We start from the raw sequence: 17,770 nt of genomic DNA, 5'->3' as shown, positions 1-17,770 counted from the left end.
TATACAAATAACCTAAAAATACTTTCTTGCCTGTGGGTATATTTTGAAATGGAGAAGACATATAGCAATGATAAAGGAGAGTTGCAGTGTCCTGTAATTTTCCCATGAGCATGAAATCATTACTTACAGATACCTCAAATGTTTTTGAATTCAAAGATCCGACAAATCTCATATAAAACAAGCTGCAAGTAATAGCCTCAAGGTATCTAAATTCTTCAGATAAAAACTATATTTCCCTATATCGTATTTTCAGTTACTATGCTATGTTCAGACTTCAAGATGCCAAGTTATTAATCTCTGTAACTTTTTTTAAAAAAGACAGATGGCTAAGGCAAAGACCTATCACCAGGCAATTTTTGAGAATAACCAGTGTTGTGATGCTTGTATTTGAGATATGGTGGGCATGCGTTTCAGAAGGGTAGGCTCTGCCAGTTCTTTTCACAGTGTGTGTACAGCACAGACGAAGATCAGGCTTGAAAGGTGTCGTGGTTTAGCCCCAGCCAGCAACTACGCACCACGCAGCCGCTCGCTCACTCCCCCACGGTGGCACGGGGGAGAGAATCGGAAGAGTAAAAGTGAGGAAACTCATGGTTTGAGATAAAGACAGTTTAATAAGTAAAGCAAAAGCTGCGCACGCAAGCAAAGCAAAACAAGGAATCCGTTCACCACTCCCCATGGGCAGGCAGGTGTTCAGCCATCTCCAGGGAAGCAGGGCTCCGTCACGCGTAATGGTTTCTTGGGAAGACAGACGCCATAACTCCGAACGTCCCTCCACCCCTTCCTTCTTCTTTGTCCCAGCTTTATATACCGAGCATGACGTTATATGGTATGGAATATCTCTTTGGCCAGCCTGGGTCAGCTGTCCCGGCTGTGTCCCCTCCCAGCTTCCCGTGCACCCCCAGCCTGCTCGCTGCAGGCCAGCATGAGAAGCTGGACTGTCCTTGAGTACTTAGCAACAACTCAAAACATCAGCACCTTATCAACATTTTCTCATCCCAAATCCAAAACATAGCCTCACGCTAGCTTCTGTGAAGAAAATTAACTCTACTGGCTGAAACCAGGACAAAAGGTTTTCTTCTTTTTAAGCATAGTCACCCTTGGGGAAGATTCTAGATCTGTTCAAGTACATGCAGAATCCAGACTGTGCTGTTGATATAGTCAACCCCAATGTCAGTTCTGTCATCTGAGTTATATTCAAATTTCAAACGATTCAATTTCAAACCTGTCAGGTTAGTTTTAGTAGGAGGCAACATATTCCCTAATTATCTTATTGTCCATATACCCCATAGCAGCTCTGCTGGTCCACTGAGCAGGGCTTGGAATAGGACTGCATAGAAAATTGTGTGTATGAAAGAAAGTTTGGAAAGCTGCGAAAGCATGTGAAATAGTGGTGTGCTCCTACGGGCAGTTACTGTAGGACAACTGGTGTGCTGGAAGTTTAACTCTCTCTAAGGCTATGGTAGCTTTTTCATCTGCCTGTTCCTTGCAGTGGTGGTTAACACATTCAAATTTGTGCTCTGGTACATGGTGGAGGGGAAGAATCATTTCCTTCAGTCTGCAAACCTTGAGAAGCACCCTCCCTCCAAAAAAAAAAAGAAACAAAAAAAAAAGCGTAGAGAGATATAAAATCAAAGTTTTGTCAGTGTACATTAAGACTTTTTTTTTAATCTGTACTTTTTTACTTCATAGCTTGTTAAGTGAAAGGAAATGTTTGAAGCAAAATAAAATCCTGATGGCTGAGAATGAAGTGAAAATGCTGATGTGTTCTTCCCGGATGCTTTGGTATACATTAAAATGAGGATAATTTTAAGTATGGAACGAGAGAGGAAAAAGAAAAAAGAAAGAATTGGGGTAGTGTGGGAATTGGTGAAAACTGGTCTCGTTTTTCAAAGTTTTAAGACTGGAATTTTTCATATGTGGTCTTGCACTGGCCAGCTGCTACACATGTACTCTGAGATAGAATTGCCTCTTCATTTGTCTTTCTCAGTGTTGGTGCTTTTGATATTATCAATTTTATCAAGTCATATGTAAAATTAAGTGAATTTGAGACTCATTACTGTTTTGTAGGTATAAATCAGGATTGCTTACACAACAAGTTGGAGTCAAGCTGGTATAAAATGAGAAACAGCAAATGCGTTATAATGTTGGTGAAAACACTTTTAACCATGACCTCAATATATATTCTTTTTTCTTTAAGAGGTGAAGGCACGAATACTCTTGGCACTTCTTGAGTATACAGGTAATTTTGCTTGTTTTGGAAGTGGGGGAAGTGAACGTGGGTGGTTTGAGATTTTTTTTTTGCTTTTGGACAGAATACTGTGTTTAGAGAAAGGGGAAGAATCTCAGATACGATAACCTGATAATCAACAACTTTACCCCTGTGTTTACAGTGAGGATTCCTGAAGAACACCACAATTCCAAAGACATTTTCTAGCAAACATTGCACATTTTTTTTTTAATGCAAAATGCCTTTTCTGGCCATTTACTTTGGATCTTGGCAGATGAAGTAACTATTAAATCACTGAGCTTATGCACAGTACTTCTGCTGTCTTTCTTCTTTTCGGCTTTTTCCTATTTGCTGTGTTTTTTCTTTTCTCTGGATTCCCATCTATTTCCAGACTTACCTTACACTGTAACCCATAACTACCCTTTTATCTTTTTTTAGAGAATACCTTGTTTAAGTCCCTCCTGGAACTTAACTGGTACTGGAAGGGGTCTGATTATTCTGTGGGTTATTCTACCATCACTCCATACAGCATACAGCTTCAAATACACAGAATAGGCATGTGTGTCTGCAAAATGAAGGTCAGGAAGTCAGTGTTTAGAATGTAATACTTATAGCAGAAAATTTCTACAGTTTGTAGGTGCATAAATGTTCAAGTAAGCAGTCACATTTGACTGTGAAAACTCATTATTTTAACCATCTTGCAGCACTATAAGAATGCATTATTAGTTCCTGATTTTGTTATGACACGGAACAGCAGTTTTATAAAGGGGAATATAACTTTTCTTTGTTGTCAGATTTCTTCCAAATATTGTAAAAGCTTTTAGGAATTCCTCAGGTGTTTTAAAATAAGAAGTGACTTGAGAAAATACCCCAGACTTTATTTTTTTAAATCAGTTTTCCCTATGTACATGGTTTCATAAGTCCAGAAATTCTTTAGTTTATTTTGTATAAAAACCTTTTTGTAAAAAGAGCCCAAAGTGCTCTTGTATGTCGTTATCTGATGTTCAAGTAGTATTAAATGAAATTTGGAAACAAGGTGTTGGAGACACAAGAGGGCTGCTTCAGAAGAAGGCAGTACAGAGGAGGGCACTGAAAGTCAGCTGCTGTTAGACAAACAGAGATAAAATTGAGCAAAGCAAGGAGAGAGGATGTGTGTTGGGCTCAAATCCCTGAGTGCTGCTGTGACATTGAAAAGTTTTTGACCATGGAGAAGCCAGTGGAATTTTTGAAGCTGGAGATGGGTGGAGATTTTAAAGATGAAATTTCTATCTGTGCTGGATTCTGTACAGCTTGAGAGATTGGAGAGAGAGAGAGAGAGGATAATTATAATGATCAAAACAAAAAGCAATGAGTCGCAGTGCAGAAGCAGTAGTGATTAGACCATTTGTGGAAAACATTCCTGAGGTCCTGAGAGTCTGGCAAATGGAATCAAAATGATAAGTAAAAGAATCGTTACTATTATCAATAGTCAAGGAAAAGATTGAAGAAGATCCCAGAAGGAAAACAGACAGAATGGAGTTATTTTGAGAAATATTTGGAGTCCAAGAAAAGCACATTTTTAAAATCAGTATTAATTTTGTGAGTACAGAATTACTTCTGCTGACTTATTCAGTCATCTAAAATCTTGCCAGGTCCATAGAGAACGTGGAAAAGGATCAAAGCCTCTTAGAGGCAGAGGAATCTAAAAGTGAGGACAAAGATTTTAGGCTTTGGAAAGACCTTGATATCACCTAATCTTCTTCTCTTGCTCTGACAAAGATTAAGTCTACCTGTACCATTTGTGATTGATGTTTGCCTGACAGCTTATAATGATAAAAATACTTGGAAGACTTTCAGAAAAGAGGAGAAGAAGGAAGCACTGAATATTTATCACCACAATTTTGTGCTTTACTGAGAACATATTTGCCTTTCTAACTCTCTTCACAATCTAATGCCTGTGCCCTCCAGAATGGATTGGTAGGTTAGCTAGTCCCTAATTTGAATCATAGAATAGTTTGGGTTGGAAGGGACCTTTAAAAGTCATCTAGTCCAACCCCCCTGCAATGAGCAGGGACATCTTCAACTAGATCAGGTTGCTCAGAGCCCCGTCCAGCCTGACCTTGAATGTTTCCAGGGATGGGGCATCTACCACCTCTCTGGGCAACCTCTGCCAGTGTTTCACCACCATCATTGTCAAAAATTTCTTCCTTCTATCTAGTCTAAATCTGCCCTTTTAAATCAGCTGCTAATGGTTCCATAGACTTCTACCTAGAGACCTGTCCTGAACTTTCCTGACACCATAAATCTCCTGCTGCTTCCTGGAGATGTGATGCTGCTCTGTGCTTTTTTCATACATTTCATATTCATATATATATATATATATATATACACTGTATTTGGATAGATTGTGTTCTGGTGGCAACATTCCTATATACCCTGTCTGCACTTTGCAGCAGGAAGTCTTTGTCAGCCTTACCCAGCTGATAGCTGTGCAGTTGACCAGATGATGCAGTCATATTGAGAGCTTCTGGCTGTCCTTGCTTTCCTGTGGAAAGTAAATGTTTTTGTGCCCAGCTGGTTCTCACATTGCAGCAAAGAGGTCTGACTCACGTACGTCACCTTGTAACATCAAAATACATAGAATTGATGACATGTGCATTTAAAAATTTAAAAAAGATAAACATAAGCTGTTTATTAAGAACTACTTTAAATTCCAGATTTTAAATACATTTCTATATCATTTTAGAATTATACAATAATCTTTTAATGTGGAAAAAGGCAGTTTTGGTCATGGAGTGCTATTTACTGGGGATAACATTAGGTTGTAAACTTCCAATTTACTTTACATTAAAATGACTTGATTTTTAGACAAAGAAAAAAAATCCAGCCTGGTTCCTTTGCTGTTATTTAATGTCCCCTTCCATTTTTGCTTTTCTTCTTTTGGCTTTCACCTGTCACAGATAGCGAGATACAACTGAGGCGAGACATGGTCTTCTGTCAGAGCCTAGTGGCCACAGTCTGTGCTTTTTCAGAGCAACTAATGGTGGCCTTAAATCAGATGTTTGACAACAACAAAGAATATGAAATGGAGACACTGGAGTCCAGCAGAAGGTGGCTGGAACAGATAGCCAGTGCGGGTCTTCTCCTTCATTTCCAGTCCCTGCTCTCGCCTAACCTGGTAAGACTCCTCATGTGGCATGCTTGGTCACAGCCCGTGTTTGTTCCCTGAACTGGGGGCACAATTAAACAGTCTTAGTTATAAATGTCATTTTCTGTGTCCTTTGTGCTTAGCTTATTACTTAATTAGCTGCTATTTGGAAAATTTGTGATGTAGATAATTACAGATACGGGAAATGCTTGTTTGTGGTATGGGAAATATGTTTTCCACAAAGGCAGTATTATGTTTGTTTTGAGTTAGCAGATAGTGAGTTTACCCTTGACTCCCCACTGCTATCATAGCTGTTCCCTAGGAGTGAATGTACTATTTGGTGGTAACCAGAACTTCAGTTTGCAATAAACAGCAATGCAAGATAAAAAAAATACCTGATGTGGGTAATTTCAGCACTCCATTCCCCAAAAAACAATGTCTGTCATAGTTGAAGGACTAGACATGCTAGTCTGTTTTGCTCCTGTCATAGGGCAAATCCTCGTAGCCTGTCAGGGGAATTGGAAATTCTGCTATTTCTTCACAAGGCTTAGCAAAGCTATGGCTTAAGAAACAATTAAAAAGGGGACATGGTTTTGCAGTCCCCTAATCCCCAGTTATCCAAAGTGCTTCCTCAGCTTTTTAAGCTGCTTCTCACACTAGACTGGTTCCTGCTTACCTGAGGAGCTGTGAAGCCATCTGTACGGTCTGCTCCATGGCAGTCTTCTCAACCTCTGGAGCTGCTCACTGAAAATAACTGGTGTGGTACTTTTTTTTTACTGTATAAAAGTCCATGTAAATAACAGACTGTGTATCAAAGGTCTTCTTCCCTTGCCTTTGTCTATGTCGGCAGCAAATTGCTGACAAGTTGACCTGATAAACTTAGAAGCAGAAGAGATCAATAAAAATAGAGGTATTTCTAAATCGCAATCATAAAGTATTAGTCTTTATGGTATGGTTGGAGAGCATTGACTTGAGCTAGTGTGAGCAGCTACCTCACAGGTAGTTGAGGTACCTGCATGGGCTTGTGTGGGACAGGATACGTCAGGACGAGGTGTGCAGCTTAAAAACAGATCAAGTCGGTCCTGAGAGGAACGGGAGGGCTCTTCATCCGCGTGAGGAGTATGTGAAGAACGCACAGTCAGGGAAGCTCGGGCTTGTGTCTTGAGTCTTGGATGCTTTTTAGCACCGCGCGGCACCAACATGTCCTGGTGCTGCAGTCCTCAGAGTTCAAGAGTAAATTCAATTGGTGCCTGTCTTATGTTTTTTCATGTACTTAGTTGTAATGTTATCACAAAATAACTGTTGCCTTTACAGTGCAGAATTCTTCTGTTTTTTCTTTCAAGATTGTAGAGATTTTCTTTGTAGTGAAAATGCATGTTACTTAGCTATTTTCGCATAATCAGATACCAGCAGTACGCATTGTCGAGTTGAAAATAAAGTTAAATTTAGTCTCTTCTGTCCAACTTGTTAACCAAGGCAAAAGTATTTAAATGCAACTTTTTCAATACCTTCTCGCACTATTTTGCTTACAAATGATCCATGTTATTTTAAACAAGGGTATTTGAAGGAAATTACACTCATTATGGCCAGAGTTCAGTAAAGAATGAGCAGCTGTGCAAAGATTTCCCATGTCACCGAATGGTTTTCAGACTATTCTGCTGATAAAACTGCGCTGTCCATAGAGACTTCATAAATTGAACCAGAAGACAAAATATTTTTAGGAGCTTTGCTGTTTCATAAATACAAGAGGGAAAGCTATTTTGCTATATAGATCAGAGAAAATCATGGGTTGTTTTTTTTTTTTCCCCCTATAATTTTTTTTCCTTTCTATAATTCAGTTACCTATAGTTATTTTCTCATTTTATAGGCAGGTAGTTTATTATTCTTTGCCTTCCTACTGTTTCAGTTCTTAGAGGAGGAAAAATGCATGCCTCAGATTTCCATTTGGCTCTTGCTAACTTAAGGTGCTAGGGGAAGGCTGTATAAAGAATAGAATTACTTTAAGTGATTATTGATTTCTGCTATAATTGCTCTGCATATTTAACTCAAGGTAATCATACTTGTAGATTACTTTTTTCCTTTTTGAGGGTTCAGTAAAGTGTCCTGAGAAGTTAGTAATTTACTTCATCAAGCGTTTTTGGTAAATTAGTCTGGATCTCTTTAGCTATCTCTTTAGATGAGGAGTACACAGAGTGAACCATAGGTGCAAATCAGAATATTGGCATATCTACATATTTGATTTGCATCTAGAGGTTTGTAGGCGAAGGTGCAAATCACACTGAGCTGTACTTGCTCTGACCTACTGGTTCAATTATTGCTGCTTAGTGTGGACACGATGAACTCTCATCTGTTGTTTATAAATGAAAGAAATGCTAAAGTTAAGCATTTTTTAAAGAAAGTTGCTAAAAAGAAGAATCTGTTTTTCACATTTCCGTTCTCTTAATTTACAAGCTATACCTGGTGTCAAGACAAGCTGTTGAACTCTGGTATCTTACATACAGAATAATTACAGTATTGTTTGATTAAGAGCCATGAGAAGTAATGGTAGCTGTAAATTACCTATTAATTTACTATGTGAAATGATATCCTTCATTTTAATAATCTTGGACTGGTAATAAAAGGGAAAAGGCCAATAGCAACAGAGATATTTACATTATCTAGGAGTTAATTAAGTTATACGCTGCATCAGTGAAATGTTGTGCAACATTCTGTAGTTATTTTTATGTCCCGCTCTTGGATTATTTCTGGTAGGGAAAACATCTGGCTGAAATGACCATTTCAGTTTTTCTTTTGCCTTTTTTAGGCTGATGAACAAGCCATGCTAGAAGATACATTGGTTGCGCTGTTTGACTTGGAAAAAGTTACTTTTTATTTCAGACAATCAGAGACAGAACCACTAGTTGCGAGTGAGTAATAATTAATATCTGGGCTTTACTGTTCAGAAACATTTTCTGTATTTGTAACATTTTTCTCTCCTAGAACATTACCTCCCATGGGGAATATTATATAACTTGGGATTATGGAGAATTAGTAGATCCGTAGCTCTCCTAATATTCCTAGATTTCCTGAAGTACATCTAACATCAGTGACAATGCAGAATCATTATCTGGCAATGGCAGTAACCTTGGGGGCAAAACTGTTTGCTTAACTGCATTTTCCATTGGGAGTATGTGACTGCATCAGGGAGGTCCCACGAAGATCTAGTTGTTATTGAAGAGTCGTGTGTAAAATAAGCTTGAAGGTCTAAACAGAGAAATGCAAATGAGATGAGGTGGAGGAGCATAAAAAACATTTCATTTTATTGACTGAAAGACCAAGTAGGTCTTGGAATTTTTCCTTGAAAGGAGACAACAAACAGTATTGGGATAGCTTTAGATTGTGCAAGAAACGTCCTCTGAGACCCGCTGGTGCAGACGATCAGAGTCCTGACCTCCCAATACTTACCCAACTCGCAGGAAGGGACTGTCTTCACAGTCTGTTGTTTGTGCCCTTCACTCATTTGCAGCCACTCCTTTTTTAATATGTTTTCAGAGAGTCGAGGCTTTCCTGCGGTGAACTTTGTGTAGTGAGCAAAAAGGCCTCATTTTTTCCTAAGTCTCGTAATTCCCCTGGGAAGGGAGGAAAGCATGTCTGCTTCACATCAAGCTTTTCTAAAACAATTCCCTTGCTGGATTGGGACCACACATGAGAGAACTTCTGCAATAACCAAAACCAGAAGACACAAAGCTCCTCCACAAAACTACTAGTGAGCCTGTACTCTGAAGAATTCAGTAGCGCAGGGCTGGTAGTCAGGTAGGAACTAGTCTATATAAGACCATTTTTATTTCTGTATAGTTCAAGGACGGACCCTGTTTGGAATGTTTATTTTACAAAGGAGCCCTGCCAAGCCAGGTAACAACATGGAACCAGAGTTACAGGAGGGCCTCCTGATGGGGAATTGACCCTATGCTCATGTCATGAACTGTTCATATTGCTCTATCTTCCAACTGAAGTGTCTGTGCTAAAACAGAGATAAACGGAAGGTCCATGTGTTCTAGGATTGCAATAAACTCTATTTCCTTTTGGTTTAAGTGCTGCCACCACAGTCATCCTGACTGTGCTTACAGAAGACAAGGAACTGGCAGATTTGGGTTTTTTATTTATCATTATGTATAATTAATAAAAGAAAAAAGTCTTTCTTATTACCAAAAGCAGTGAAAAATATTCCTTTGAAATCTTTTCCATTTAGGTACAAAATAATTTATGCACACAGTGTAAAAACTACATAATAATATTATTAATGCAAATCACTAGATTTTACTGTTACTGCTTTCAACTCGGAGACTTATGAATGGAAATGATACTTAAACATGAAATACATAAAAAGCTTGAATTAAACTGACTTCCTCTGAGAGATTTGGCTAAATGGAAAATTTTCATCAGCTTTTGCTAATGGTCATTACATGTTAATCACCTGGCATAATACACACAATGTATTTTGAGGAATCAGTGTAACTGCAAAATGATACTGCTGGTTGCCCTGAACTCTACACCAGTTGATGTATTATGACGTTTATCTTGTCAAAGTGTAATCATATGTGCACTTACAGTTTTTTATATTCTACCATAATACATTTGTTTTCTGAGTTGAATCCTGATTTTTAATAATCCTTTAATGAATATGCTGGTAGCTAGTGTATATTTTTACCTGTGTTCTATCCCACACAAATCTGAGGAGACTCTGACTCTCTATATCACACTGACCTTATACATCATGCACCTGAGAAAGGCATGTGAAATATGTCTAAAGGTACCCTTCCAGTGATTTCAAACTGTGCTGTACGTAATTGTTTCTTCAGTTTTACAGGGAATACAAGTAGGATGTTGCCAACTACATTATTTGCTTAGTATTTTTGCTGTCATTGACAGGCTGGCAAAGACGACGGTCACTGCTTTTCTGTTTACCTACTTCCTGATAATAGATAAGTCAAAAGTGACCACAGCCAACACTGAGTATAATGTAAAATACTGGACAGACTAGTTTTGTGCCTGCAGTGATTTCTATCTAACTGTGTGAATTTTGGGTGCAGCAGTTTCTGGAAAAGGATGTCTCATTGCTTTTCATGAAATAGTAACACTGACTGTATTCTTAGATGTACCAATCACATACCAAGCAGAAGGAAGCCGGCAGACCCTGAAGGTTTACTTCTACCTTGATAGTTACCATTTTGAACAGCTTCCTCAGAGGCTGAAGAATGGAGGGGGATTTAAAATCCACCCAGTACTTTTTTCACAAGGTAACTTGAGTTTTCATTTCCACCCCTCCACCCCAATTCTTTCACATAATATGTAACTCTCTCTAAAACCGTACTTCTTCACTCTGATTTAAATCCTTTGTAACTATAAGGCCACAATGCTTATATTTTAAAATGTTTTTTAATGTGGGAATTTACTGAGAACTTTGAATTAAAATACGAATTTAAGAAATGCTGAGATTTGTGATTAAAAGAATAGAGGCATGGGTATACATTTCTAAGTTTATACCTGTTATATGATTCCAATGCAAAGAATCAATCCTCTTTCATCAATATTGTTCTGTTCTTTGTAGACATTAGTGGACAATAGTCAGATTATGAAACTTGCTTTTGAAAGTGTTTTGCATTCCAAATGCTATTGTAATCTTTTTCCTGTTACTTCAAAATTAAGGACTAAATCGTTATCCCCTGAGAATTCTGTCTCTTCAAAACGTTATGAAGACTTAAATAACGTTTTCAGGCTTTTTTAGTTACGACACTGCAAACATTACCGAAGTGATGAATGGTGGTGCTGATGCTCAGACTGTTCATAAATTGCAGGCAGCCTGCATTAGCTGCAGTGTCATTACAGTCATCAGGAGCATGGAGTTTGATTCACTGAAATGGTGAGTGCAAGGTGCTGATTGCCTTGAGCTGCCTTTGATCTCAGAGGGAGCTGAAAGTACTCTGTACCTTGCGAAAGGCTTCCAGGGTCTATGTGGAATAGGCAGAAGTCAAGTATACAAATGAAGATTTCGAGGAGGTTTTGGTCTCTGATAGATGAGGAGGATGTAAAAGTAAATAGCAAACAGTAAGAGACATCAAGAAATAGCCAAACTTACTGTAAACTTAAACCACACAATTTTTAAAAAATAAGATCCCTGAAGTCTGATTTTTAAACAAACTAATAAAGACAGACTTCAGTGGATTTCTTTTGAACAGATTGATTTCAGTCATAGGGGGAAAATGAGAACACTGAGCAGGAGTCATATTTCAGTAGAGCAGACAAAAAGGCATATGAAAGAGAACAGAAAATACCTTGGTTCAGATGAAATCCTGGAAACACTAATTTTTTTAGATTTGGGAAGGGATTAAGTGTGCTACTGAATTTTTTTTAGCAAGTGTATACATTCAAAAGGATTCTGATTTGCAGGATTGGTGTCTGAGAATGTTGAGATAGTGCTCTCAGCATTCAGATTTCTCTATTTCCTATGTTGGAATTGAGATCTCAGCAGTAAATAAGCTTAATTAAAAGACACTTTATTTAAAAATAAAATTAAATTTATTTAAAATTGCCACTTAGTTTCTTAGTTATGTAGGGTTTTTAAATTTTTTAGTTTTTCATAGAATCCTAGAATAATTCAGACTGGAGGGGACCTCAGGAGGTCTCTAGACCAACCGCCTGCTCATAGCAGCATCAGCTGTGACATCAGTCCAGGTTGCTTGGGTGTTTATCAGGTAGGATCTTGAAAATACCCAAGGACAGAAACTGCACAACCTCTTGGGTAACCTATTCCTCTACTCGAGGTGAAAAAGTGCTTTCCTTCTATTGAGTTGAAGCATCTCTTATTTCAATTTCTGTCCATTGCCTCTTGTCCTGCCAGCATTGCACCGTTGTGAAGACCCTGGCTCTGTCTTCTCATTGATCTCATTGACTAATGGCACCTGGCTAGTAGGTCGCTCCCAAAACCATTGCTTGTACCAGCTGAACAAGCTCAGGTCCCTCAGCCTCTCCTCACAGAGCGTGTGCTCCACCCCATAACCATCTTGGTGGCCCTCTACTCAACTCTTTCCAGTTGATCAACCGCTTTCGTGTATTGTGAGGCCCAAAACTAGACACAGTATTCAAGATGGCTATCTAATGAGTTTTGAGTAAAGTGAGGACAAGCACTTCTTTTTAGTCTACTGGCCATGCTTATATTAATACAGTTTAGGATGCCCTTGGCCTTCTTGGTTGCCAGAAAAAACTGCAGGCTCATGTTCAGCTTGCTGTCTAACACGATGCCAAGGTCCTTCTCAGCAGAGCTGCTTTTTAGGTTCTGCCTTCCCAGATGCAGGACTTGAAATTTGTCTTTGTTCATGTTCACAAGGTTCCTGCTGGCCAATTCCTCCAGCCTGTGTAGGTCCCTCTCTAGGTGGCCCTGCACTTGAGTGTATCCACTGCTTCTCCCACTTTGGTATTAGCTGCAATCTTGACTTACCTTCTCCAGGTCATGATAAAGATATTGAATAGTATAGATCCCTGTGGTATTTTGCTTGTAATGGGCCCCTAGGTAGACCATGTCCCATTAGCCACTACCCTTTCAGCCTACCCATCCTTCCAGGCTTTTTTCCCATTCAGTTGTCTGTGCATTCAGACCATAATATCCTAACTTGGATTCAAGAATACAACAGAAGACATGTTTGTAAGGAAAGCTTCCTTACAAAAGAGCTTTCTAATATATTAGATAGAAAAATGTTAAACCCTTACAAAAAGGGGAGAGCCAAAACACACACTGGGATTCCCTGCCAGCACCCGTGAGCAGGGTCCCCACAGTGCCTACAGAGGCAGAACTGTGTGCTACAGCCAGTCCCGACAGATGACAGTTTCCCGGTTGGGTAATCTAATTGGATAAAACCAACTTTATGCCAGTAAAATAAGCAGTACGGATTAACAACTCTGTTTGCACTAACATGCCATTATAAATGGAGTTCAGCAGAGATATTTGTGTGGGCTGTCTGGTGTGACTTAGCACCAAGGAAGTTAAGGAGCAAGTCTGACTGTTGAAATTTAGTATTTTTTGCACAGAAGTAGAACTACAAACTCTGAAAGCACAGAAGAGGAGTGCAGTTTGCATGTTCTTTCACTATGAATGAATTATGTATTAACTGGTCATATTAAGCAGTACAAGCAGAATTAATATTCTGTGTGCACCTAAAGCTGTAAGACAGCACCATGTTTCCATCAGAACTCTGCTTATTGCTTGCATTTTCTGATATGGTGATGAATTCTTAGAACGTGGATGGATTATTAAAGTGGCAATATTCCTAATTGTAAAATCTTTAATGCTTCTCCCCAGAAGACCTATTTCACCAAGAGCCTGTGTTTTATCTTGTAATAAGGTTAACCTCTTAATGTGAAGATCTTGATTTTTCCAGTCTGAATTTTCTTGAGACCCTTTCAAACACTTGATTTGACTTGGCCAGAGAAAAGGTTAAACTCCCCTGAGTGTCTAAATTAAAGGGGCTGGGGTAATGTTGTTCTTTCTTTTTCTGAAAACTATTGCTAGGAAGAGCATCCCAAAATGGAATGGTAGTGCATTCGTTTTTTCCTCCTTTTAACTTCTGTGCAATGATCATATGAGAAGGACATACGATCCTTCCTCTAATGGAAGTCTTTATTTAGTTCCTGAGTTCTTGTAGCAATATTCATCCTTCCTTTGGTGAAGTGAATACAACAAAGGTGGACATAGTCAATTATTTGACTTTAGAAACTTACCCGATCCCTTAAAAGGAGCTTATAAAGCATTTTCAGAGATCCAGAGAAGTTTGCTTTACTTGATCCAGAAGAAGGCATTCAAATTATCAGTGCAAATAATTAGAGGTTCAAGTGCTCCATGTCTCACAAAATCAGGCTTTGTAAGAACTTGTTAAAGTAGCTGGTGAAAGTAACTGGTACATTAATCTTTTCTTTCCTCTAACCCAGCTCATCCTTCTGTTTTCTTCTAGGTTATATCGTAACTAAAACCCACATTTACGTTCACAGGGCAGGAGTACTTTAATTAGAGCAATGGAACCCAAACTCATGTTTTCCACAGGGCAAGAAATACAATTTTTCTTGTAAATAAAATCTTAAAGAGAGATCCGTATGAATTTGATGACATACGGAAACAGCTCAGCAATCCACAGTGGGGTCACAGCCTCAAGGTTAAAAAGTAATTCACTAATTTGTGAACAAAGCTACAAAGAAGGCTAGTAGTAAATATTTAATACCGATTTTTCTCTTCTCCATTCTCCTTTCTCTTTTCACAGCATTGGAGAGCATGGAAGGATATTATTACAGAGACAGTGTCTCAGTAGAAGAATTTCAAGCTCAGATTAATGCAGCCTCACTAGAAAAAGTCAAGCAGTATAACCAGAAACTGCGGTGGGTAATAAACCAACATTCTGCTTTTTAACTCCGTTTCTATGACACATCTTTAAACTGAAGTGAGTTGTACGGTGGTTGTTTTTTGGTGCGTGATTGAATAAGATCCGAGATTTATGGTTCTGACTTTTTTGATTTCGGCACTGTTAAGTTACTTTTTACAAAATTGTCCTCCCATGAAGGCTATAGCTGTAATTGCCTCCAGGTTGTTGTACTAACGTATACAGAAAAGGATATGTCTACTTGATCACAGATGGAGTATCAGAATTGCAAAACATTATGATCTGATTTCACCGACCATATTTAGCTCATTCATCAGAATAGGACTTAAAAAATAATGTAGTTTTCCTCAAAGCTGAGCATCTTCCTCCCCACCCCCCACCATACTAATGGGAATATAAACATATTTGGATACTTGCATCAGCTTCAGGTAGGGTTATAGGGTGCTTACTTGCCAGTATATGTAAAGATTATGCAGCTGTGTATTTCAGTAAATATTTCATTAAGAAGTTGCACATAAAGATAGAATTTCTGGTATACAAAATAATCCTTTAGTTATGAAGTAAAATAATGAACATGTGTACCTAGACCACTCTTGCATCTCGCTGTATCTGTGAAAATGAGCTGTTTTAGTACACTTATTTGCACATAAATTAAAGAAAGAAGTGAAAAGGACTGCGGTAAAACCACATCTATTCACTTTTAAAACTCTTGAATGAGATGGAACCACTACCATTTCACTAGAATTGTTAGACAGCTTTTAACAGAGAACAGGATTAAAAAAAAAGAGATTAAGGACGGTGGAGAAGGGAAAAGATGAGGGTCTCTTTCCAATTCCTTCACCTGCTGGCCCACTCCTGTTTTTGGAAGGTTTTCTTTACAGATCTTGCAAAAGTATTTCTTTAATGTATTGTCAAAGCAGTGGACTTTCTAGATTCTGTCTTATTCTAAGCAGTACTATAGCAAAAGTGATTTTAAACCCACTTATAATCAGTGAGTATTGTATATTTCTATTTTTTGTGACACCTGTGTCAGTGCACTTCTATGTTAATGACAAATGTATTTATTTAGACTGTTTTCCACCTTCTTGTATCAGTACCTCCTAGTTGGGAAAAAAAGTTCCTTCCGAGTATTTATTTGACAAGGCTTATGTGATAAATAGTTTTACAGAAAACTTTGGTCATGCCAGTATTTGGCCTAGATGAAGTCAGCTAGTATTGGAAAGAGATTTCTATCAGTTGGACAAGGCAAGACTTTTTGTGCTGTTTTTTCTATGAATAGGCCCAATGTAAGCCCCCCTGGAAATCCTTAAAAGAAATTCTTCCTGACTTTATGCTCTAGTGTTCCCTGACCTTGCTTACTTCATGTGTTAGGACCTCCATTCATGCTGTGGCTCTAATGAGGTACATTCCTCTTACGGTGTTGTGACTCACAGGTCTGATCAGTTGCTAACTTCCAAGGCCTAGTTTTGCAAGAAGTCACTATGAAAAAGTTAGCATTCAACAAAAATTACCATGGATAGGCCTGTTCAGTCAAAGAATAGGAAAATTTTGGATTTTTTTCCAGCTGTCTCATGTCTGATGAGAACATTCAGTAATTGGCTTTTTTGTTTCCTTTCTGATGAACTCTACCCATTTCTTAAATGAGGCACAAATAACCTCAGGACATAATGTGAAGAGGAAAAACAGAAAAGCAGATGCTTCGTTCTTGTTCTGCCATTTGCTAGCCTGTGTAGGTGTTTGGCCAGGAGAATCTAATAAAGTAACTACAGCAGCAAAAGATATTAACATTTGGGTAATTGCTTTAAACAACAAAAAAGTGAAATTGAATATTCCGTGGAAACATACTCAAGTATAATAATACTATCTTAAACCCTTCACGTGGAAGAAATCCCCTGTGCAGAACCCCCTAACAGTAACAGAATGAGTCATTCAAGACACAATCCATAAACCATTCTTTCTCCATAGAAAAGGAATGTATTGCTTGCTTGTGAAATGACCATCGGTGACCATCTTATAATCTCTCCATCACTACAGCAGCGGAAAGCAAATGGGAGCAAACAGCAAAGGAAAATGTAGTGGGAAAAGAGGATGGGGACTAGTGGGAATAAAACCACTAGTTGGCAGTGACACTGCAGCTGAGCCATCCATTGATGAGAACTCTTGATACAAGTTCAGCTTCTCTTATTCTTGATGCATTTAGATAATAATGCTCTAATAATGTGAGACAGATGAGACCACTTTGTTGTGTATGGTGCCACTTACATGTTTGTTGTCCTAACTTGAGATATACCCAACCTGGCCTGTAAAATGAAAATTGAGTAGTACCTTTGCTCAGCTACCTCTTAATTTCTTGTCGTAAAATCTTGTTAGAGTTTGAGTACATTGAGAACATTTTTTGAGGAATGTGGTGTCTTTTGGGTGACAAATCTGATACTGATGTGTGCCTTAAAAGAATTCATTTAAAAATTATTTATTTGAATGAATCAAAAGATGTATTAGTAAATTTTTAGTGGATTTCAGGAAGGATAACCTTTATCCATCATATAAAGTCAAGAAGCTGAATCCGTGCTTTTATTGCAAAATTCGTTCATAACTATGGAACTGTGACCAGCTTTTCCACAGTATCAGCAGTAATACAATAAATCCAGGTGCAAAATTGTCCTCCTTGACACTGATTTGAGCATCATAAGAGCTTCTGTCTTTCATGGCTCTTGCTTTGGGGCTTTTGCAAATACTACCTCAACTATAAAATAGTAATGATAAGATTATCATTTTTATGAGAAAGCATGAAAGACAGTTTAAAATCGGTTATGGAACTTCATGCTTATATGGAATGGAGAGAATATCCCTCCATCTTCTCTAATAGACTTAACTCTAGCTATTTGAATCTAACTAATAATATAAGGGAACTTTTATTCTAAGGCCAGCTAAAATTGAGGTTTTCTACAATTCCTGAGGCAATATCCCCTACCCCAGCAATATGTAGGAAGTTCTTTATCAGAATAAAGATGTTGT

The 17,770-nt window shown here is 38.3% G+C and overlaps 1 protein-coding gene across 1 annotated transcript in view; it reads left to right on the top strand.

The window, feature by feature from the left end:
* The window catches only part of PREX2 (phosphatidylinositol-3,4,5-trisphosphate dependent Rac exchange factor 2), a gene marked incomplete at its 3' end in the record, with an annotated part of 187,125 nt that overhangs the window by 132,139 nt on the left and 37,216 nt on the right, over positions 1–17,770 (top strand). The window contains exons 31-35 of the mRNA XM_082014802.1: positions 2,198–2,239; positions 5,167–5,384; positions 8,158–8,260; positions 10,487–10,630; positions 14,639–14,753. Of these exons, the coding sequence (XP_081870928.1) occupies positions 2,198–2,239; positions 5,167–5,384; positions 8,158–8,260; positions 10,487–10,630; positions 14,639–14,753 (622 nt within the window). The remainder of the gene's footprint in view (positions 1–2,197; positions 2,240–5,166; positions 5,385–8,157; positions 8,261–10,486; positions 10,631–14,638; positions 14,754–17,770) is intronic.

This window comes from Phaethon aethereus (assembly GCF_964289735.1).
Source record: "Phaethon aethereus genome assembly, chromosome: 2".
NCBI lineage: Eukaryota > Metazoa > Chordata > Aves > Phaethontiformes > Phaethontidae > Phaethon > Phaethon aethereus.
Note: the sequence above shows the minus strand (reverse complement) of the source record. Positions and strands in the feature narration are given on the sequence as shown.